Source organism: Sinohyriopsis cumingii, chromosome 17 (assembly GCF_028554795.1).
Source record: "Sinohyriopsis cumingii isolate HCF-2022 chromosome 17, ASM2855479v2, whole genome shotgun sequence".
Taxonomy (NCBI): Eukaryota; Metazoa; Mollusca; class Bivalvia; order Unionida; family Unionidae; genus Sinohyriopsis; species Sinohyriopsis cumingii.
This window is the reverse complement of record NC_142977.1, coordinates 18849988-18874660: the sequence shown is the minus strand read 5'-3', so window position 1 is coordinate 18874660 and position 24673 is coordinate 18849988. Positions and strand designations below refer to the sequence as shown.

The 24673-nt window shown below is 35.8% G+C and overlaps 1 protein-coding gene across 3 annotated transcripts; it reads left to right on the top strand.

Annotated features, from left to right (window-relative positions):
• Positions 1-6225: 6225 nt before the first annotated feature.
• LOC149777855 (nicotinamide N-methyltransferase-like) lies at positions 6226-19018 on the top strand. Of its 3 annotated transcripts, none has more exons than XM_089938933.1 (3): positions 6226-6405; positions 14233-14434; positions 18149-19018. In XM_089938933.1, the coding sequence occupies exons 1-3, from the start codon at positions 6252-6254 to the stop codon at positions 18594-18596; spliced, it is 804 nt and encodes a 267-aa protein (XP_089795059.1). In that variant the 5' UTR covers positions 6226-6251; the 3' UTR covers positions 18597-19018. The 3 variants fall into 3 exon arrangements, with proteins under 3 accessions (XP_089795059.1, XP_089795060.1, XP_089795061.1); XM_089938934.1 differs by lacking the exon at positions 6226-6405 and adding an exon at positions 12280-13492; XM_089938935.1 differs by lacking the exon at positions 6226-6405 and adding an exon at positions 12282-12867.
• The last annotated feature ends 5655 nt before the right edge of the window (positions 19019-24673 follow it).

Sequence of the window (24673 nt, the reverse complement as noted above, 5' to 3'; positions counted from 1 at the left end):
AATGTCAATGTATTAGCAAAGCAATATCCATTTTTCAGTACAGTAAAGGAGGTATATACATATGCACGAAGAAACTTTAATTAAACTTAAAGACTAAAATTGTTTAATCAGATAGTTTGTCATCGCTTCCAATAATTGTTATGTATTTTGGTACCGTTTCTTGATTTATTTAATACTTATATACATGTACATGTTTACATATTAATGTAGTAGTTTACCATACAGTACAGCGTTGGTACTCAAAGGCTGTAATTTTAAATTAGAACTTGCACCTAATAAATTGATGGAGAAAAGGCTATAAACAGGTATATAAAGTAGCCGTATAAAAAAGATGAGTTGAATGGCCTCGTGACTAATTCTTTAAATACCAGCCTACACGACATCTTGCGAGAGCGCTATTCGCATGGATGGAGCGCGCGCGCATCTATTGTTTCGCAACATAATACATGGCTAATGAATATATAAAATTTAAAGGTGCTAATTTCCTGTGAACTTCATTAATACTAATTAATTAATTAATTAATTGATCGTTATACAGACCGCACACAAGTTCGAGATCAGTGTGAGCGCTGACCGACTTGCGCAAGTAATTGCTATAAACGTGAACCTGACGTGTGCATTCTTTCCAACGTTTCAATTACGTTTCTGCTACAAACGTTCTCTTATAATTCGATATATTTACACCTTTGAGCAGTTCAGTAATAAGCAGAGACAATTATACTAACCATTTTTACAATTTTTTTGTCATTGAATTATTTTGTCTCAATCATTGCAGAAAATAAAAGGCTTAATTGTGTTATGTAAAAAGTGCCCCTAAGTTTTTTGAAACTATCGGTGAAATGTTTCTTCGTGTTTCGTTTTAGGAACTGGTCGGAAAAAAGCGTTGTTCTGTGATCTGTGTTTCACAAACAAAAAATTCGTAATAGTTGGAAATGTAGTACATGTAACATTCTAACCAGTTGATATGTGTCTTTGTGTGTATGTGTCGTTTTGAAGCTTATCAGCTGAAATTCGAAAGGCCCGTTTCTGGATGATATGTCCGAGCGAGCTATGAAAAGGTACCGCATTTATTAGGTCAAAAATTTTTAGAAACAATTTGTGGCATTTAAGAAACAAAATACAGGACGCTTCACTGGTAGAAGTATTCCGAATAGTGGCTCGCATTTTAGAAATTGAGTGAGTATGTGCTCCGACTTGCAAGACGTCTATTCATGTCATTTTGGAATGTCTTTATGGAATGTAATAGCAAGCTCAACCCTTGTCCGATAAATTGAGTGAGTATGTGCTCCGACTTGCAAGACGTCTATTCATGTCATTTTGGAATGTCTTCATGGAATGTAATAGCATGCTCAACCCTTGTCCGATAAATTGAGTGAGTATGTGCTCCGACTTGCAAGACGTCTATTCATGTCATTTTGGAATGTCTTCATGGAATGTAATAGCAAGCTCAACCCTTGTCCGATAAATTGAGTGAGTATGTGCTCCGACATGCAAGATGTCTATTCATGTCATTTTGGAATGTCTTCATGGAATGTAATAGCAAGCTCAACCCTTGTCCGATAAATCAACCCTCTCATCAAATCTGTGTTAATACTGATGGACGATATGTGGGTCTAATGTCAGTTTACCATATAGTACAGTGTTGGCACTTAAGAACTGTACTTTTTAATTTGGAACTTGCACCAAATATTTCCATAAGGTATATATAGTTATGTGCAGCAGCTGTATACAGAAGATGAACAGTGTGGCCGCGTAACTAATTTCTTTAAATGCCAGCCCTATAGTTCATCTTACGAGAGAGTTATTCGCATGAATGGAGTCGGTCTCGCCTATTCTTTCTCAACGAAATATATCGCTGATAAAAAATATATAAACACGCGATATGCTAATTTCCTTTGAACAGCACCAAAGGTTATCTCAACAGCAAATAAATTGAAACCACTGTGAACGCTGATATATATATGAACCTGACACCTGTGCATTATTTCCAATGTTTTCATTAATTTTCTAATAAAACTGCTTTTTATGAATTCAGGATCTTCTTTACACATTTACATATTTCAGTAATAAGCAGAGAAAATTGACTAACACTGTTTTTTTTTTAAATGGTATTGTATGATTTTGATCAAAAGCTTGTGGGACAAAATGCTTAACTGCGTTGTGAAGAAAGTATCCAGGAGTGTTTGGGGAACTTGCAGTGATTTCCTTTTAGACACTGACCAGTGCTCTGTAACCTGTGCTCCTCAGATACTGCATTATTGTTGGAACAGTATTACATGACTACAGCTCTAACCAGTTCATGTGCTTTTTGTGAGTACACGCATTTGTATGTGTATGTGTCTTTTAGAAGCTATTCGTCTGAAATTCGAAAGGCGTATTTCAGGATGATGTGTCGGAGCTGGTTATGAAATGTTACCGTAGTAGTAGTTAATTCACAAAATTGGAGCATATTTTAGCGGAAAACATTTTATGAAATGCAAAAAAGAAGGACAGGTCGCTTCACTTGCAGACGTAGTCCGAATTGTCGCTCGCATTTTAAAAATTGCAAGGTGTCTGTCCATATAATTTCGGAGTGTCTTCATGGAATGATATAGCAAGCTCAACCAGCCTACCAAGACAGTAGTATGATAACGTCAATCATCCGTTGGACTCACCGTACTTTTCTACTCCCATTATAAACCCATGGAAACGGAGTGATGTTATGAATTTAATAACCTTAAACTTTTGAATGCTCATGATCAAATATATATCCCTCAGTATAGACACGGATCATATGCAAGTGTTTTGATAGAAAATCATATGCACCGCGATAACAACATTCCTCTATACGTGCATGAACCATGTGTTATCTATTCCGGACTTAATGAATCAAACACTGCTTTCGCTATGGAGACTTCTGAAGGCCGTCTGTAAAAATCCTAATTAGCTATACTTTATTTAGCTATACTTTATTTACACTATTTAGCTATACTTTGGATTTTGGGAATAAATCCAGACAAAAAGTTAAATTCCTATCAACAATTGTATCCTTTTCTTTTAATGTATTACTATAACATGAAAACTATGACGGCTATGCATGCCAGCTACATAGAACAAGCTTATTATATTCTATGCTGTACTTCTCAAAGAATGGTTTACACTCCTAACGTTTCAGGTGAGGTGTATGCATCTCAGTGTCAAATGGGAGTGCTGATGTAGTTTTGAAATGTTCTTAATGCAGCATCAGAAATTGGTGATTGTAACAGACTACCAAGATCGACAATCTGTTTAACTGTTTATGAAGTAACTCGGAACCATCGACTTGCCTTCCGTTGTTCAGAGTCTGTAATTCTGTACCTGGAATCATATATATATATATATATATATATATATATATATATATATATATATATATATATATATACGTCTGAGCTGTACTGGTGACGTTCCTCCTTAAGGTTTATAAAAAAGGTTGAAACTTGACTCCTCAGAATTCTCTTGCGTTCATCAGAAATGTCATAGTCTATATATTTGTAATCGAAAAGGCTTTCCAACATTTATATTTTGCCTATCCTAACAGCACTGCATATAAGAGAACACACAAAGCCATTAAATTGTTCTTCATGAGCTTTTCTTACGCTTACAGGCCTGGGATCAAAGTCACATATTCTTGTCCATTTTCCATGTATGATGAATACGTTGCATCAGTCACTTTCCCTGGATTTTTGTTGCCTTTCTGTCTTTTATTCCATTCACATGGTTTGCTTGTGCAAGACTGAATTGTATCCAAACTCCTTGCAAAATTCATATAATGTAAGCAGTAATGCTGCAACATGATTACACCGTCCAAGTGTTGATCCTGGACAAGTGCAACTAGCATCTCACACAGTTCCACCAATGGATGATATTGTGACATTAAGATTTCGTCCTTCTTTTTGCATAGATGCTGTTACATTTGCTTTTACATAGCAGTTTCCCATACGTTCCGTGTACATAACATTGGATACCATAGTACTTTTTACATACTATATTCATTTGGTTAGAGTCTTTTCTGTCATATGTGACAAGTTGGTATCCTCTGACTTACCGTCCTCTTTTACAAATACAACACTTGTAAGCAAGTAAAAGTAAATATGCCAATAATTAAAGTTGTTTGGTATCTCCTTTGAGGAAAAATGTTCCCTTCCTAAGACATGGGGAACATTTGTATGCACATTATCATCTTCTGCTTTTGCCCTTTTCTACTTTAATATTCAACCACTTACCTTGGTCAAAACTGATGTCAATGTCTTCTAGTTTACCTGCATTGACTTCATCTCTACACTTGTATGTGAACAATACCAACAATTATGTTAATAATTTCATTTCAAATATCTTTATCCAAATAATACAGTAGTAACGAGATGAAAACTGTTATACCAGTGGCATGTCCAAGGGTAGGTGGTGGGGATTGGACCACACCTTTGTAAATCTATTAAAAATTCGAGTAAAATTTAGATTAGAAATTTCCATTTGAATATCATCCACTTTAATTTGGTTTAACCCACTAGAATAACTCCTCCTTTTTCTAAATCCTCGATACACATTAGCATAAATAATAATAATAATAATAATAATAATAATGACAATAATAATAATGATAATAATAATAATAATAATAATAATAATAAGGATAATAATAATAATGATAATAACAATAATTATAATAATAAAATTAGACTTTATTCAGTAATTTCGGCCACCAGCACATATTACAAAATACAATTCAAGTAAAACTAATGCACGCCATGGTTTAAAGAAGTTAAATATATGTTCATCATGAGTATACATACATAATGTCCAATAATCGGAGCATTGTTTAATACAGATATTACTACCTCTGAGTATAGTATTCACCGTTCGTTTTAAGCTATGATAAATTGTCTAATACAAGAAGCCGAATTTATAAAGTAAGAAGGATTTCTGTTAATGAATATATTTATTACTATGACTAATTAGGGATACAAATTGTTCTACAGACGGATATAGATAATAAACTTCATTACAATATTTCATCGATCATAAGCTGGACAAATTCAAACAAAATGGAATTCATCTTCTACCAAATAAATATTATTTTCCCGGCCTAATTCACAATACCTATTATTTCTCTCAATCCTGCTATGTCTACCTGTCTCTGTTTTCAGCGTAGGCAATGAGCTTCTAAATTGCAAGTAACTTCCCAAACAAATTAGGATAATCCACATAAGATGTATTTTCCTGGTCCTAATTCGGTTTTTAACATGCTATCAGACACACGTGTATTTGAATTGTTAATATTATGTTGCTAGTTTTGTGATGTTCGATCTTTAATTCTTTGCAAAATTTGTGAGAAAATTTGTTTTCCGTCTCCAACATCTTGATTTAGCCAAACATACCATAGGCGTACATAATAACTATATTCTTCCACGACATTACGTTCAATTTTTTCCACTTCTACTATATTTCACCGTTACTTGTTGACATCAGTATGTTACAAAGATGTACTTTCTACGTGGTATAATGGGTGAAACAATTTACGTTTTACGTTAATATTCCCTTGGCAAACAGTTGCGAACATAATGAATGAGACTGAATTTATGTCGCGTGATGCCTTTCGACAAAGTACAGTGTACGGCTGGCACTTCATTTAAATATGTGTTACACCTTTCTTTCAACTGGCAATCGTTTACGAAGCAGAATTTATCGGCACGGCTAAGTGATTATTTAGCTCAGAGAAGGTCTATTAATAAACGAAATGGGCGTTGTTCTGTGTTTACTCAGCTATGAAGTAGGTCAGATCTATTTCTAACTGTTCTGAAAGCCCTGCATTTTTGTCATCTCTTTAAGTGAAGATTTCCGTTCTCACCAAGTTGACCAGCATTGAACTGTTCACACGCAACGTCTTCAAAAGTTAAATTAATTGCTTGAAAAGCTTGAGTTGGAACCAATGATTTATGTGTATGAGGCTGCAACACGTGATAAGATAGGGCTAACCACGAGCAGTCGTAATGTAACGTCGTCCTTTGCAAACGTGTTGTGAAAAGTGTGTAGAAAAACTGATTGTAAATAGAAAATCGCTATAAGGTTAATTGTAAGCTTTCTGAGTAATTAAATTTTCGATTTCTACTAAAAAATGAAATCATGCACAATATATCAACCAGCCCTATCGATAATACCCACTCTGTACAGTCTCTGGCACCATAGTGTGTGCTGTGACCTCGTGGCAATTTTAGCCTAATATAATAGGAAACATGTCTGCTGAGAGAGCATTAACAACACACAGAGATGTCGACTTCGACCCAGAGACATACGTTTCTACGTATTACAGCAGTGGTGCATGGCATGAAAAGGATGGAGATCTGATAACATTTGTTCTAAACAGCATACACGATGCTTTCAAATCAGGTAATAGCTATTGTTTATTCTCATAAGTGGAAGAAATAGTGGCTGACCATATGTTGCTGTTATTATTACGTCATTGAACTTGTTCTCTCTAGTAGCAGAGATACCTAGTACTTCTTTTCCGCAACTTCAGTCAGCTCTTATTCAGATTGTACATGCACCCGAATACGTTTGGACGTAAGCGCGACATTTCACCACAGGGGTTCGTTACAAGGAAAATTGGGAATATCCGTCAATGAATCAAGGGATGGGCGGGGGGCAACCTGTGTTATATTGTTAAGGTTAGACACGCAACCCCCATCCCTTGATTCATTGACGGATATCCCTAAGTTTGTTTTTAAGGAACCCCTGTGCTCTTAAATATACATGTACAAGAATTTCAGCACGGAATAGCACAACCATGGGATGCACACGAGAACTCAACGGAAACCTGATGACTTCTCTGTGCCAAAAGTCTTTAGTCTTTGAAGAGGCAGTAGATATTGGCACTTCACATGACAAGGTATCTGGTACCAATTGTTTTTTCCATAGACCTTGTTGGTGAGATATCTATACTTTCTGTCCTACCACAGCATGTGTACGACACATTGCCATATAGATAGATCAATGTTAGATTATCAATTTGACTAGGACAGAATCAGGTACTGCAGTGCTTTTAATAGAGATAACTGTGTTGGAATCGCACAAGGGTAAGAGTTGTCGAGAAGCAACAGCTGCATTTTCAATGACATGTATCACATTTTTTTCAAATCATAAAATATACAAAATATGGTCTTGATATGAATTAACATAAACTCACATGCTGCCAAGTGACTCAAGTCTGTGTGTGTGTGTGTGTGTGTGTGTGTGTGTGTGTGTGTAGTGTGGCAGTTTAAAGTGCAACTTTTTATAACCCTAATTAAAACTACAACTGACCGCTCCGCTGGCAGAGTGGCTAGAGCGTCCGCCTAGGATGCGGGAGGTTGTGGGTTCGATCCCCGGCGGAGTCATACCAAAGACTTACAAAAATGGCTCTAACAGCTGCCTCGCTTGGCGCTCAGCATTAAGAGGTTAGTGTTAGGACTGGTTGTCCTGGGGTCCGAATAATGTGACTGGGCGGGACATCATGCTACATGTCTGCGACATGATGCCCCAGTGATAGTCATCGCTATAAACTGCTACACTGCAAACATCGTAGCGATATGATTGAATAATTCTTAAAGCTACGTTAAAAATCCAAATCACACGCAAACTACAGCTCTTACATAATGCACCAATCACAGCTAGTTGAATTGTTTATTTGTGAATGCAATGTTCCCTACACCTTTAGCTCCGGCCACCTCGTTCTATACAAATGGTACCAAAATTCCTAAAGCCAACCTTAAATATTTCAATAATCTGTGATATAGCTCGGGACTGTACAAGTAACAAGTGTACTTAGTCTCACTTGTATAAAACATAAAAAAAATTGTTGTTGTTGTTGTTGTAGTGTTTAACACAATTTTTCAGCACAAGATAGGCTCAATGCTAATGTTTTGTGAAATAAATATATTTTCTATCCTACCTCAGCATGCGTGTCACACAGTGTCACAAACAACAATGTTAAATTGTCAATTTGACAAGGACAAAAACAGGTACTTCGCTGTCTTAAGAGAGATAACTCTGTTGGACATAAACATGGGTAAGAGTTACCCAGTTACAACAGCTGCATTATTTATTTTCAATGATGTGTATCACATTTTGAAACAAAATCATAAAAATATAATCTGGGAACGAATTAACCTAATGTCACATGTTGCCAAAAGACTCAGCTCTTGGTTTAAACCTGATAGAAATTGTATATATATATATATATATATATATATATATATATATATATATATATATATATATATATACTGGAACACAGACAAACAGGATCAGAATATCAATAATAATGTGACTCAAACCCATACCTTATTATTATAATGAAAGCATCATTGAACCCAGTAAAAGTGCAATATTCGCAGTCATCGTTGTTCTTTTGTTTCAGTTTCATTAGTAACCTTTTTTTTTTATAAAAGCTTCAAATTAATGTGGACAAGAGATAGGCATATCTAGTAAGCTACTGACACAGTGTAACACGGATTAATACAATTGATTGCATCAGTTTTCGAAGAAATATGTATTGAGGACATTAATTATTTTGTACAGTTTGCATCTACTTTTTACGAATACATATGTATATCACGGTTTGTTTTCTTCATATAAAATATTCGACCGACCAACCCCAACCCATGGCGTAGTTTTGGGATATACATATTGTTACACCAAGGGACATCACCATGCCACATATTATATATATATATATATATATATATATATATATATATATATATATATATATATATATATATATATATATATATATATATATATATATATATTATCAAACAGTTATTTATGTTCCTTTCTTTTTACGTGTCTTTTAATGCATACAATAAATTCATATATATATATATATATATATATACCTATGTTTCTATTCATTATCACTTTGGTGAATCATGCTTATTAATGTTACACTGTTTCTAATGTGTCCTTCTTTCTTATGTTACTTGTTTCTGATGAGTAAATGAAACTGCTATTTATGCAAACGTTTGAATTAGGGGCCTGAAACTAACGCCTAAAGTATTTTGTTCACGATAATGCGTTTTCCAAAGTTGAAACTTGATGGATGTCATTGATCTACTATATACCGATAGTTCAGACGACAGCTAGTCGGACCCAGAGGAGTAGTGTTTGTAAGGAAAAACACAATTTATAAATCTCTAACGATTTTTAGAAACGTGTTTCTTTTTTTGCAGAAACGGCCAATCTAGTAATAAGACAGTGGCATGTGCCTCATGTCAAACTGCGTTGAGAAAAATTGAATTTTATTTTTGGCATTTATCACAAAGTCACCGCTTAATTACATAAAATTAATGGCTACACAGACAATGGTCACAGGCATTTGTCGAATACGACCTGAGTGCATGCATTTTAAGTCATGATGCCTTATCTGCTATACCTGTTACGAGTAGATCTATTGGTCATGTATGCATCTATATAGATCATGAGAGTGTTATATCTGGATTTGAGGTATCAAGCACACACACACACGCGCGCGCGCGAAGTTGTATTCATGCGTATGTGTGTGCATGAGAGAGAGATAGAGAAAGAGGTTGTTCGGTTCTTACCTTCGGCCAATGTTGAATTCCAAGACTGTTCTAAATGCACTCTGTAGATGGACATATATCAATTGTAGTATATATTCTCTACATTTGTTTCTCAGTACTGATCTTTCCACTGTGTGACAATCAATACAAATCAGATGTTAATCTAAATTACCTTCAAAGATGAATTCACGGTGAAGTTCCTGTCAAAGGTTCACTGGCATATTTTTGAAAGGCTAGACTGTAAACAAGCCAACATGAAGTGGAACACAGATTTCACTTCCGGATCATCACCAAGACCTTATTACTCACTGTACTCTGTCGCCGAAACACACACAGACAAACACACCACCACACCAAAAGTGCATATTCTAAAGAATAAACAATTGCCTTTAAACCATACCAACATAGCCTTCATTCAATTCTTGTATCACCACCAAAAGGAGACATGATAAAATGCTCTAAAAATAGACTGGAACTGTTAAGTATTATCCTAATTTCAGATGGTCAGAGATTTGATCTCGCTTGGTCAATGGTGAAATCCAAGACTATCTAAATGTAAACGGCACTTCCTTCCCAGTACTTATACACGCGTCCATATCAGTGAACACTTGTTATATTTTCTCCAATATGTCACGAACTGAAGGACGTGAGTAGGACTATTTTGAAAATTGAATTATTTTAAAATTGAATTATTTTTTATTACGGCTGACTTAAGTTGGAATTTATCAGACGAAATTAAGACAAACTAGAAGGGTTGGAACTACCGAGGGGTACGTAATCGTGTCTTCCCTTGTGTTGAATTATTAAATATTAGACCCTTCATCCCTCTATTCATTGACGGATGCTTCGGATTTTCTTTGTAACGAGCCCCTGTGTATTAGACCATGATATCTATCTTTATATACTAGACATTTATTATACCTTTTGCTTATCTTTTTATACTAGACCTGTATTAGTCATGTTGCTTATCTTTTTTCTACCAGACCTGTGCGATGTTGTTTAGCGAGCTATTCAAACTTTATGATGTCATTTATCCACTAGACACTGCTCCGTCGGTCATATTGTCGCTCCTTTGGCCTGAGTGGTTAGAGCGACCGCTTCGGATGCGGGAGGACGAGGGTTCGCACCCCGGCCAAGTCATACCAAAAACTTAAAAAGCTGATTCTAGCAGCTGCCTCGCAAAGCGCTCATCATTAAGAGGTTAGTGTAAGGACTGTCGGCCTGGTGACATGATAATTGACTGGGTGGGACATTATGCTACATGTATGTGGCATAATGTCCCAGTGTTAGACATCACTAGCACATAAACTTCCACATTGCAGACATCGTAGCGATATGACTGAAAAATTGTTAAAGCTATTCCAAAAAGATCCAAATCACACACACACACACACACACACACACCATCGGTCACATAGTTCTCGGAGAAACTTGTGAGACAACGTTCAGCAAACCTCGTTGTGAGTTTTTTTTTTTTTTTTTTTTTTGATCTTTCACTACGTCAAGTGAAAACTTTTGTGTTGTCCAAGAGGGACACTTAAATAACTGTTGGATTGTCGTTTTTGAAACTGTACATACTGTTCCTGCTTCTTTGCATCGTTTAAGCTTACAAAGATAAATGACGATTATTAATGCTGAACGCCTAACTGGTAAATGTCCAGGATCCGATTTTTTTATTTATGGAAAATTTTAAATTTTCAGATACTAAACTTCATGTGCTATTGATAATTTGATTTAATTGTATGTTTGTGCATAACTTTGTACCAGATGATTTCACAAAAGTTACAATTATAGCGCTACTAAAGAGCAAAATTGGTAACATGGCGGACAAAAATAATTACCGATCCATAGCTCTTAAGACTATTATTTCAAAAATATCTGAATGCGTCATCCTGCAAAGATGTGAAGTCACAAAATCTCGTTTAAGAACTATTATAGATTACTGTGAGTATTCAAACGTTTGCTTTCTTGCATCCATTGCTTCAAAGAAAGGAAGGTTTCTCGCTTCATCCCACCAATTATTTATTGAACTAGTATAGATTACTGTGAGTATTCAAACGTTTGCTTTCTTGCATCCATTGCGTCAAAGAAAGGAAGGTTTCTCGGTTCGTATAAAGCATTTTTGTTTTAAATCAAGGAATAATACTCATTTTATGGCAGTGATTTCTACAACGAAACATAATAAATTAACACTTTGAAAACATTTTGAAAAAATATCAGAGAATTAAAGCGACTTTAATGAACGCTGAATATCTGAAACAGCTGTAAGTTGACATTAAAAGTGCCGTTTTATACCGATCAAGTCACCACCTCACCACCCGCTGCGTATATATGGTGTTTTACTGTTGTGGTACAGATGCAAATATTTGTTTTAGAAACGTGTTCTGGTAATGAATTAAAATAATTAGGGCTTGCCTTGCAGCGGCTTTTCTACCTCTTTTCGACCAAAGGTTTTACATGTCGGTGTGATAATGTTTTAATGCACTGGAATGGTAGAAACGAATAATAACAAATTAACTTAGGATCACTAGATATCGTAAATAAACACAGTATATGTAAGCAGATAGTAACTCTAAACATGTCTTACATGGTCCTAATAGAAATCAATTTGGCTGTCCAAACAAAACTGATATTAGTTCCTGGTGTAGGTAATTATTGTACATAGCACCATAATAGGATGATGCGTAAGAAGGAATTTGCCCACGTGACTTTTTTCCCAGCCCCTACACCACAAAGTTGATTCAAAACGCTATTTGTATTGCGTTTACACTATGTTGGATGAGTAAACACAGGATTTCCCGATGAGCAGCAAATCCGCCGAAAGATGTTTAAGTTTTATTAGAGACGTTCGAACAAATTAATATACTTCCTGAAGCAAATCCTCTATAATGGACACGAAAGAAATCCAGGTGCTTAAGAAACGTATAGAGTTGGATGGCTGACAGACGGTAGCGGTAATGGCGATAAGAAAGCGGCAGTATAGACAAGTATAGACACGGATGTGAACTGTGTGTGATGCGTACAGAATTACCAAGATTTGGGTGTACTTTTTAATGTGGTTTGTAAAGATGTTTTCCAGTTACTACACCCAATCAAGCAGCAGCAGTGGTTAGATGCATTTTAATGTAGATTCACCAAGATGATTAGAGATGGGGATCTGAAGAAGTGTTGTAAAAAAAAAAAGTAGGTTCTACACCCATTATTGAGGAAAGAATCGCCAATTGAACTGGAACAAGCTGCTTCAGCGATTTAAAGGCGCTCTCCGTTTATCGTCTGAGTGGTAAAATGTGTATGGGTTGCTTTGTTATTGACGCGTTTCTGCCTATGACCGTATTATCAGTTGCAATGCTTATTATTGAGGGTCTGGATTTTTGGGATACGTAATAAAGATGCCGCTTCTAAGAATGATAACACACGAACGACTACTGCTGCAGATTAAACCGAATCTAATAATGGAAATTGTACTTGAAGCTGCTACTCTTCTTTACGAAGTGTTGAAAAAATATCTTGAAGACGCCTGCGAAGGGACAGCAGTGTTTGTTTGGCAAGCAAATAATTGTCACTATTTCAGCTGATTCTGTTGACTATACTATAACGGGTGATATCACACAGTCCACATTTGTGTGAAAATTCCACCAATATTTCCTAAGAACTCCTTGCTAGCTTTCTTTCGTCATCGGTTTTGCTTCCCTGCCTTCATTAAGACGGTCTCGTTTGCATTTGATGAAATGTTAACCTAAGAATTTGTGTTCTTGTTTTGAGAGCACTCTTGAATGGGATCACAGTGTCGTTGTGTCTACGTTCGGTGGGTAATTCATTCCACGTTGCTGGGCCCTGGTATGCAAAGGAACGCTGTCCGTATGACTTTGTTTTTATAGTGGGAATAATGAGTATACGATTGTCAGAAGAGGAGCGTAAGTATCTTGCTGGTGTATACACATGGGTGAGGTCGGATTGGTATGGTGGACTAGAGTCCGTCAGTGAAACGTAGCACAAAGAACAAATTTTGAGTTTGATTCTGGATTGAATGGATAGCCAGTGTAGGGTACAGATCAGCGGGGAGGTGTGCTCTGATCGTGGTACTCTAACTATGATCTGAGCAGCTGTGTTTTGAACTTTTTGAAGTTTCTGGAGTAGTTATTAAGATGAACCAGACAGAATTGAGTTACAATAGTCCAGTCTTGAAAGTACTAATGAGCACGCAAGTGTTTTAGTGGCATCAGCTGAAAGATATATATTAACAGAGGGAGGTTTGGGTGGGTGGGAGGTGTACCATCTAGGGTTCGTTACCATCGATATGACGATCTTGAACTTTATGTCTAAATCTTCTTTTGATACTGACATATTTACACAGCTATTTCGTGTGAGGAACCCAATATTTAACCGGGTGTAGGGGTGTTTAAAGAATTTAATAGATATGTGTTCTCTTTTTTTATAAAAAGTACACGACAAAAGGCAGTTTTATTTTAGCCCATGTCGATGGAAAACGTAGATGCAAATGTCATTTTGCCGGCACCGGCGTCCTTAACACGGTTTTGGTTTAGTATCTATTATATGACTGCATTCTCAATATGCAGGCCTTAGTCTTCGTAATCTTATTTTTCTAGCAACCAAAAATGGAAGGTCGGCACACCATGCTTGTATTTTGTTTCAGGTGCAATATCAGGAGTCAAAGTATTGGATATTGGTACCGGCCCAATGCCCCATACTGCATTTTGCGCCGCTCCGTGGTTTGAGGAGATAACTCTATGTGACTTTTCCCAGAAAAACCTAGAGCTTCTACAGAAATGGAAAGACGGAAAAATTAATCAAATGGGACCTGTCCTTGAATACTTGGTGAAGTTAGAGAAATCAAGGTTTGTATGCAACTGAAAAAAGAATGATACATTTGAACTGATGTACAGTATTTATCCTTGCATACATCATACACACTTCAAGCGGTGAAGATCATGATCTGTTGCTGCAACAGTCGCCAGAAGATCGGTTTGTGATTTGTTACTTCTTTCTGATTTTATATATATATATATATATATATATATATATATATATATATATATATATATATATATATATATTATTTGTCAGTTTTAAAAATTTTATTATATTATACGCTATAATAATGTAAATGTATTCACTATAGATGATACTCTTTCAGAAAAAGGTATGACCTTGACTGTTAGTTTATAACAAATTTAGTAAACAAAGTTCTATTTAATGTTAAAATGATTGGTTGTTATCAATGTCATGATGAAACTGCGTGGGTTAAAAAGTAAACACTTTATTTCATTTTTATTCTGGGAATAAAATCATTGGTCTAGTCAAGGCTATATTCTTTCTGTGTATGTGATATAAACATGATCACATGACTCTTGTTGATGTTTAGGAAAGCCCATATAATTCAATGTGTCTGAGAAATATTTTTTAGTAGAGGTTGGGCATTTAAAGTGTTATGTTGTGCTGTTTAGAGTTATTTCAAATTACTTGTTTGGAGTTATTTCAAATTACTTGGATTCAAAAAGATTAACTATGTTATTTGTCTGGAAATATTCTGAAGAGTGCTCACACAGGGAAAGACATTGCTTACAAATTGAACTTTGGATTTCCAACACCGGAGTGCCATTATTTGTATTTCTACAAGGAGATGTAGATAAACACAGTACTGACTACAGCATACATCATCGTCATCCATCTTGAATTTTACATCAGGATTCGAATTTGAAATTATTAGAACTTTTATTACTATGACTTTTGCAGTTTAATTCTTGGATTATTTTTAGATTAATTTTGGATTAGATTCTTGAAACTGTAAGTTCTCCTTTTTTCATTTTTACAGAATTTTCCAGGAAAATAATTTTTTTTTTTAAATTTAAAAAATCTTGTTGTTTTCACTTTCTGCGTTACTGTTTATTCCAGTATAAACATGTAACAGATTATTTCTGAGAGAAACGTGTGCTCTTCTTTTATCCAACTTGACTGTGATCTTGTTATTGCAAATTGCAGGTGTTTAGTTGCCTTGTCATTGATTGCATCATCAAACGTGCTTACTTGTTTCTGGTTAATAGGTTGAGTAATCATGCAAACATTATTGCAACGATTAAGTCTTCCTTTTTAGTCATACTGACGCAAACAGTTCACCGGAAATCCCCACTGAAACAAATAATTGTTTCTTTAATGATTATGTTGTTGTTACAGTGAACATGGCGTAAGTTGACTTAGCATTATCCCAAACCATAACCACTTTTAACATGATTTTCTGCTCATTTACTTGATCTTACATGAAATGGACTCCATCAGACAATTACTATACCTGCCGTTGATAGCATTCTCGACGGGTTAGCACTTGACCGTCGAGTTAACATGGTGACTTGCAGTTCTATCATCATTGCTCACTGCCTCATTTTGTTCACTCACACAGACCGCTCCGGTGACCTAGTGGTTAGAGCGTCCGCCTCGGATGCGGGAGGTCGTGGGTTCGATCCCCGGCCGAGTCATACCAAAGACTTACATAAACGGTACTTACAGCTGCCTCGCTTGGCGCTCAGCATTAAGAGGTTAGTGTTAGGACTGGTCGGCCCGGTGTCAGGATAATGTGACTGGGTGGGACATCATGCTACATGTCTGCGGCATGATCCCCCAGTGCTATACATCACTATAAGCTGCCATATTGCAGACATCGTAGCGATATGACTGAAAAATTGTTAAAGCTACGTTAAAAATCCAAATCACATCACATCACATCACTGTTCACTCACAGAAAGAATCTGGATGCTGATCTTTTCCTTTAAATGAGAACGGTTTCATCTCATATCCTGTCGCCATCGCCCCTTTCCCCCTCCCTAACCCTTGCAGATTTGACATTTAAGGACATTTGTCGTAATTATATAAGGTCTTTGATCAGTTTGACCACTTTCCAACATCGTACATTTATTGAATTATTAGTTCTTGACAAGTACAATATATTTGAAGAGAGTAGGGTTCCAAGCAGAAATCGAACAAGGGCCCTGAGTATGTGGGCGTTTTTATGATTTGGAGTTTTAACGTAGCTTTAACAATGTTTCCGTGCTGTCGCTATGATGTCTGCGGCGTGGCAGTTTATATTGATGACTAGCACTGGGACATCATGCCGCAGACATGTAGCATGATGTCCCACTCAGTCATATTTATACTGACACCAGGCCGACCAGTCCTAACACTAACCTTATAATGCTGAGCGCCAAGCGAGGCAGCTGTTAGTACCATTTTTGTAAGTCTATGGTACGAATCGGACGGGGATCGAACCCACGACCTCGCGCATCCGAGGCGTACGCTCTAACTGCTAGGCCACGGATCGGTCTCGTAATTTGTAACTGTTTTGAATATGTGGTCTTTTTGATGTATACGTACTGAAAAATTAATTCATTGTTAAGTTTAAAATATCAAAAACAAAATTGCTTAAATTGCATATAATCATCTGATTATTCATTGAAAGTAGGTCAATATATATAAGCATATGTGGATGTCTCCAGTAATACTTAGGTATGTATTTGAGTCTATATTCGGTGTAACACTTACATTCTAACATAAAATGAAGTTTGTTTTCTATCAACATGCCATATTCTATATTTAACTGTTTTAACATGGAATCGATGTGTTCGTAATTGAGTTAAAATTCTTAATAGCTGTAACAAAAAGATAGTCTCGATATTCAAAACTTTTTTCAAGATGATATATTGCCCTTGCTTTACTAGAAGATTGAAGCCTATAATGCCAGTTGAAGAGAATTTAGTTTCAAATGTTGATTTTCTACATGTAGGAGCACACGAACATTACCTCCATCTTGTTGCCTGCATAATTGTCCGACACCAATTGTTTTAAAATTACGGAAGTCTTACTAAAAATGAAATGTTGTTTCGGTTTACTTAATATTTAAGACTTTTTAAGAGTATTGTAAGGCGAACTATTCCCAGTTGACTATTTACAGTGTTTATATGTGTTGACTGTTTAATGCCTAAAACATTTTGGGCAAAAAGAGCAGGTGATACATTTTTCAAGAAACGTTACCTTGTATAAATGGCTTAGCGTCTAAGAACTGGAACAATAACAATATGCAATATATTTCATAAATTGTTCGTGCCGTATATTAGATAATTTCTGCAAGCATTTTATTCAGTCTAAACAGTATTCCACTGCCTGTCTAGATTTTTAAAAAAAATTCTTATGCGTGTGCAAAGGAGCCACCGGTCACACAAACAATTCTTAAATATACAAATTCACAAACAATTTTAATTTTAGGTCCATCATAACACAAATCTTTCCTCTAACGTGAATATACTATCTTGTCCAAAAAAAAATCATCGTGCGTGTATTAATGATTTATGTCCACTTCAAAAGATCGTGATTCGTTGCACGTGTGTAACCTATCCCTACTTATTGAACAAGCAGACTGTTCCACCAAAGACATGTCCACTGTTAGAGTGACAGTCCATTCATGTGGCTCATATTAATCATCGTTATCCATTATATTATTCAAAATTAAGATCATTTCTTTTTATTATCTAAAACTGCTTTCCTTTGTTTTCTACACCTTCCAGCAGCTCTGTGGACAAGCGGCAAGATGAACTGAGAAAGAAGACCAAACACATTGTCAAGTGTGATGTCGCACAGTCCAACCCTATCGTTTCCACTCCTGTAGATGGCATCATCTTCGACGCCATTACGTCATCATTTTGCTTAGACGTTGCTTCTGTCACACTTGAAGATTATGTAAAGTCTATCAGAAACATAAGCAATCTCTTAAAACCTGGCGGTCATTTTGTTTTGGTTGGGGTATTGGAGGAGACGTTCTACAAAGTTGGAGAGTTGACGTTTAGAAGCCTGTTTATCAGCAAGGATGAACTAGAAGACATCTGGCAGAAAGAGGGGTTTGAAATTCTCAACCTGAAAGATTTCAATGAAACTTACCCCTCCCACAAAGCTGAAGACGATAACGCAGATTACAAGAACGCTTTTGTCATGGTAGCCAAGAAAGGAGAACACTAAATAGATCTACTTCTTATTTTGGAAATAAACTCAGACGAAACGTTAAACTTCATTGTACAACTATGTATTTTCCTACCAACTTTAATGTGCGAAAGAGGTGTATGTCGCCTACATAGAACAATCTGATTATATTCTCAAATAATGGGTTGCACTCGCGATGTTTCGCAAGAAGGACTGTTTAAAGTATAAGAAGATGTGATGTCACAGACCCCTACGTGCCCGAACTGTATCAGAAGTGCGGTAGTTAAAAACGGGCAACGAAAACAAAACCATGCCAACAAAATATGTGTTTCATTATGTGCAAGTTTATTTTTTTAGAAGAACTGATTTTTTTCCCATAATAACCTTTGAGCAATATACCCGGTATTGTAAATACTTTTATTACCTTATGTGACTAATATCATAAAGATTCATGCTTCCCATTTCTTTCCTTATTCATTCGTTAATCTAATTTGTGATCAGAACAATCATATGTGGAACTTAATTTTTGCCTGGAGGTAATAATAATAAGATTCTAGCGATTGCCTTATATATATATATACTGTTTATATAGCTCTATTTACTTTTAATGCTTTTGTTTATTTGCTTGTTTAGTTTGGTTTGGTTTGGTTTTAGTCAATATAGAAAGGAAAGGCCATAGTCAACATTGTATGAACACGTTTTCTATGCAGGTTTACTAAACATGTTAGATAAAAGGACAATCGCATAGTAAACGTAGTAAATTGCGTTTTTGATAGGTTTTTGGATGAAAACATTTCAGTCGCTATGTTCGGAAGATTTACTATTTAATTATTCGAATTCTTTGTGATTGAACAAAAATTTGTATTCAAACAATGAACAAGTTTAAAGCTTCCATTTTCAAAAAAATCAAAACTCGAAATTCTGTATAAAACCTGAAAAGGTACAAAAAGAGACAAATCCATGAATTAATAAAGCAATATCCATTTTACGAAACAATCATTGAGGTAGATACATATACATGAAGAATTTCTAATCAAAATTAAAGACTACAATTATTTTAACAACTAGCTTGTCATCGCTTTCAATAATCTGTATGTATTTGGTCACCATTTCTTGAAGCTTTATTAATGTAATAGTTATATACATGTACATTAATGTATTAGTTTACCACTCATTACACTGTTGAAACTTAAAAGCTATACTTATCATTATAATTTTCACCAAATATATTGCAAGTGAAAAATCTGTACACGGTTGTATGCAGTAGCCGCGTACAGAAGATGAACTGAATGGGTTCGTGACTGATTTGTTTAAATAATAGTCCTACGCGTTCTCTTGCATGCGTGCTATTCGCATGGATCAAGCTACCGCGCATCTATTGTTTCTCAACATAATACGTGGCTAATGAATATATAAACGTTGAAGATGCTCATTTCCTGTAAACTTAGTTAATATTAATACATTAATTGACAGTTAAACTTGCGTAAGTAGTTGCAAATTACATAAACCTGACATCTGTGCATTCTTTCCAACGTTTTGATTGGAAACTATTTTTTTTAAATTCTGTATCTTTACATATTGAGGCAGTACAATAATAAGCAGAGACAAATCGACTGACCAATTTTACACTTTTTGCCGTGAAAGGTTTCTAAGTCTTTCGTTTTAGAAACTGAGCAGGAAGCATTGTTCTTTGACCTGTGCTCCTCATAAAACGGCATAATTGTGAGTGTCTTTGTGTGTATATGTCTTTCGGAAGCTATTCAGCTGAAATTCGAAAGGCACTAACCAGGAGGATGTGTCCAAGCTGGCTCTGGAAAGCTACCGTATTCACAAAGTCACAAAATTAAAGACATTTTCAGCGAAATAATTCGTGAGATTTAAGAAAAATAGGCAGGACGCTTTAGTGGTATAATTATTCCAAATAGTGTCTCGCATCTTAGAAATTGAGTGAGCATGTGTTATGACTTGCAAGGTACCTGATCATATCATGTTGGAGCGTCTTCATGGAATGTAATAGCAAGCTCAGCCTTGGTCCGATAAAACGAACCCCTCCCCCCCAAAAAAAAATAAAAAAAATAAACAAATCTGTGTTCATACTGTTAGACGATTTGTGGGTGTGATGTTACTTGCTCATTAAATGTGCCATTTCGCTGTATGCAGATCTTTTCGGAACACACCTGCGTACACTTTAGACACGTACTGGTATTTAGAAGCAGCTATATCAAGCGCGAAATTCAAAATGGCCACATGGGAGGTGGTTTTACTATTCCACTTGGATTTACAGGTAGCCAAACATAGGGTTTGAAGGCAATATAATGTACCTGTCGCCAACAGAACCCTTCAGCATACGGTAGCTACACTGCCGCGAGAAATATCGGTAAGCGTATTAAATGTTCACGAATGATTGCAGTCAAACTTGGCTGCAGACTTTCGTAAGTTTTAATGAACAGGCAATTTTAGCCCCTAAACTGCCAATCAATATCATCACGGATGTGGGACTTATTTATAGGCCTAGCCCACAAATGCAACCATATGATGGGGGAATCTACTTTTTTCTACACCACCACCACCCAATCACAAACTTATGGAAAAAGTGGGATATTAAGAATTAAAAAACCTCAAACTTATAAATGCTGGTGATCAAAGGTATATCTCTCAGTAAAGACCCAGCCTTTATGCAAGCTTCGTTTGGTAGAATCCATATGAACCGCGGCAATATCTTTTCTATACATGTGCATGAAACTTGTTATCTGGTCCGGACGGAATGAATTAAGCGCTATTTTCGTTATGAAGTTTTCCTTAGATCGAGTCAATTATCTAAACTATCAACGCCGATGGATTATCACCGCTCAGTTTCAACCATAGTGTATCAAAAGCTAAAAAAAACACCATAAGGTTTATTCAATTGAAAAAGATATCAGTAATGTAGTACTAATTGTTACCATTAAACGATGGGAAGGACTAAAAAAAACTAAGAGTATACAGAGTACTATTTTCAAACATTGTTATGTTCCACACAACAAGGGTTTAGATGTGCATGAAAAGAAGAAGAAAAAACATAACCAACTGAGGTCTGTTAGATAATAATTATTAAGAAAAATTGCGAAAACAAAAACAATTTGGAGTACGCCCCTGTAATGATGGTTTAAATTACGCTGAAGACAACAGGTCCGTGTTTAAACTGGTGCGACCTAAACCAACAAGTTAGATGGAGATAGTGATGTATAAAGAATACCTTGAGGAAATTTAAGCTAAAAGATTGAAGTGTATGTTATTGTTCTCCGAAAAATAAATCTATACAGTACCAACTTTTAACCAAAAAAAACAAAGATAAAGTCCCCATATCAGAATAGTGCATACCTTACACTACAAGTGTGCAATCTTCAATTTTTAGCCTATCGAGATAAATATAAGTAAAATAAATAAATCGTAGTGAAACAGTGTGCGTGTGTGCGTCTGTGTGTATCATTTAGGTTTTTAAAGTAGCTTTAAAAAAAATTCAGCCATATCGCTACGATGTCTGTAGTGAGACAATTTATAGCGATGTCTAGCAATGGGGCGTCATATCGCAGACATGTAGAATGATGTCCCACCCAGTCACATTATCCTAACACCAGGCCGATCAGTCCTAACACCAGCCTCTTAATGCTGAGCACCAAGCAAGGCAACTGTTAGAACCATATTTTATCAGTCTTTGTTATGGACCGGATCATTTTGGCAAAACAACTCGTGTGATCGAATTTTTCTTGAACAGTTGTTCAGAAATAATTGTATTAACACCTACAAACAGACTCGCAAGAGAAATGAGAGAAAGAAGTATTAAATGATGCACTTATAAATTCTTTGAACGGAAGGTAGATAAATGGACTCCTAAGCGGATGGGCGAGAAATATATTCCAAGGATTATTGTTTGGGATGATATGTGTACAGTGTCGCTAAAAACGCTACAAATATTTTTTTGATTGGCTGTTAACAAAAAATACTGCTGTGATAATGTGTAGTGATCATGGTCAACAACCACCTTTCGTTGGATTATCTTAACACAAATGTTTAAAGAATTTTGTAGATTATTATGAAGAAATAACTCATGATCATTAAGCACTTGATGTAGTTTTGAAAGAGTTTAGGAATATTAATCAGACTACAACGGAATAAAATTCAATGCGCAATAATGCGTAAGATAATTTCAGAAACCTATATGAAGGATTTTCTGCAAGTGTGGAGACCAAATGATTGGATAGTGGCAAGTAGAAAGATAGTTCGTGATACACTTCAGCAACAATTATTATGTTACTTTAAGAAAAGTTTTCAAATATACCTGTACCGTTGTATTATCGACCGGTTGATACAAGACGGCAGAATATCGACGCTGATATACCAGGATCGTCAGAGAAACAAACTTGTATTAAATCATAATGTTTTGTTCTTGTCAGTGTTCTTAAGATTTCGTTAACTATGGAAAAAACTCCATGGACGCGAATTTGGATACTCGATGATTGTATCGAATGGTCAAATTTAGTTTATCTCGCAGTGTCTCGAGTCAGAAGAATATCTCAGCTGCGGAGAATTGTCATAGACTTCACAGAAACTGCTGAGATATTATTGATAATGATATAGTAAACAAAAAATTAGATGGTTATAAACATTGTGACAAAATAAAAAATAAACGCGACTTTGATCTAGATGTTGAATTTACCATGACGTTAAACCAACGACCGAATAATCATTGTGCGAGCTGTAACACAGTAATGTTGTGGAGCAATATTATTCATATCCAAGACAATTTACCGTGAACAGACTTAATAGTAGTCTTGGTCATACACGCGAAAATGTGATGCTGACGTGTCTTGCGTGTGATCTACGTAGGGGTGCTAGCTTACAAAAGTGACCACGGAGGTAATTGTGTATCTTCAGGAATTAATTTTAATTGTTCACGTACAAATCTACGCTGAGCAGCAGTTGAATCTAATCTGTAGATTGCAGGTCTACCCGTAGATGTAACCGTGCTAACAATTTTATGTGCTGTAATGCTCCAGAGAGATTCATATAAATTGCACTAGTAATTTCATTATTTAATGCAGCTATCACACTCGGTAATCTTGCAACCAATTCACGATTTCTCATATATTTCTGAATTATTTCCTTCGTATGTTGATATCCAAATAACCGCTCAGCAAGTGTTCGATTAAATCTTTCAACAATTGCCTGATCACGATGAATTGCAGTATGTCCTCGTCTAATTGTGACGTTTTGCTTTTTCATGAGATATGATACTGAACCAAGAAATTCCTTGCCAGGATCAACCTGTGGCAGCTGTGGCCATCATTGATAAACTTCACTTGCTGTTTTAGTTGATAATGGTTCTGCTTATTTGTAACTACTTGGAACGTCAACAACAGCCAATGCATATTTGTATGTTAATTGACGTCTACCAATTTTGATAGTATAATGTGGTAAAAATAAAATATCCGCCTGATGAACTTCATTTGACTCGCTGACATGAAAGTGTGCCTGCTGAATTTGTTTAGGCAGTGGTAGATCAATTTGTCATATCGTCTGTTGTGCTAACCCATTTGCGAAGGCAACATGTGTAACATTTGCTCCGTCGGCGAGTTTACTAATCGCTGATCTACCATTCCAATATCCTCTTGGGATATAATAAATCGATTCCATTATAATAATCGGTTGATTATTTACCGGCTTGGGAAATTCCATTTTCTGATACTACTTTACCTTTCGTCGCAGATCTTACCAACCAATTAGCTAATGATACTCTGAAAGATTTTGTTAATGGAATTTAATGCATGAATTAGTTTTACATCCGCGATGTGACGTTGGTGTAGTTCTTTGCGTTTATAATCTACATCATGCACGTGGCACTTTTATCAATAGCGTTTATTGGATATTCACCAGGTCTTGGCTGATCTTGGTTATCGAGTCGATTATCAAGTCGGGTACCAAGACCACAGTAATTATATCCTGGGAGATGTTTTCTCCTGGGTATTTAGTTCCTGATAGTTTTCCTAATGAAGCGGCAATATCACCATCTGTCTTCGTACGAGACGAAACAAACGTATAGTTTTTGTACCACATCTTTCGCACTTGCTTGTAAGCAC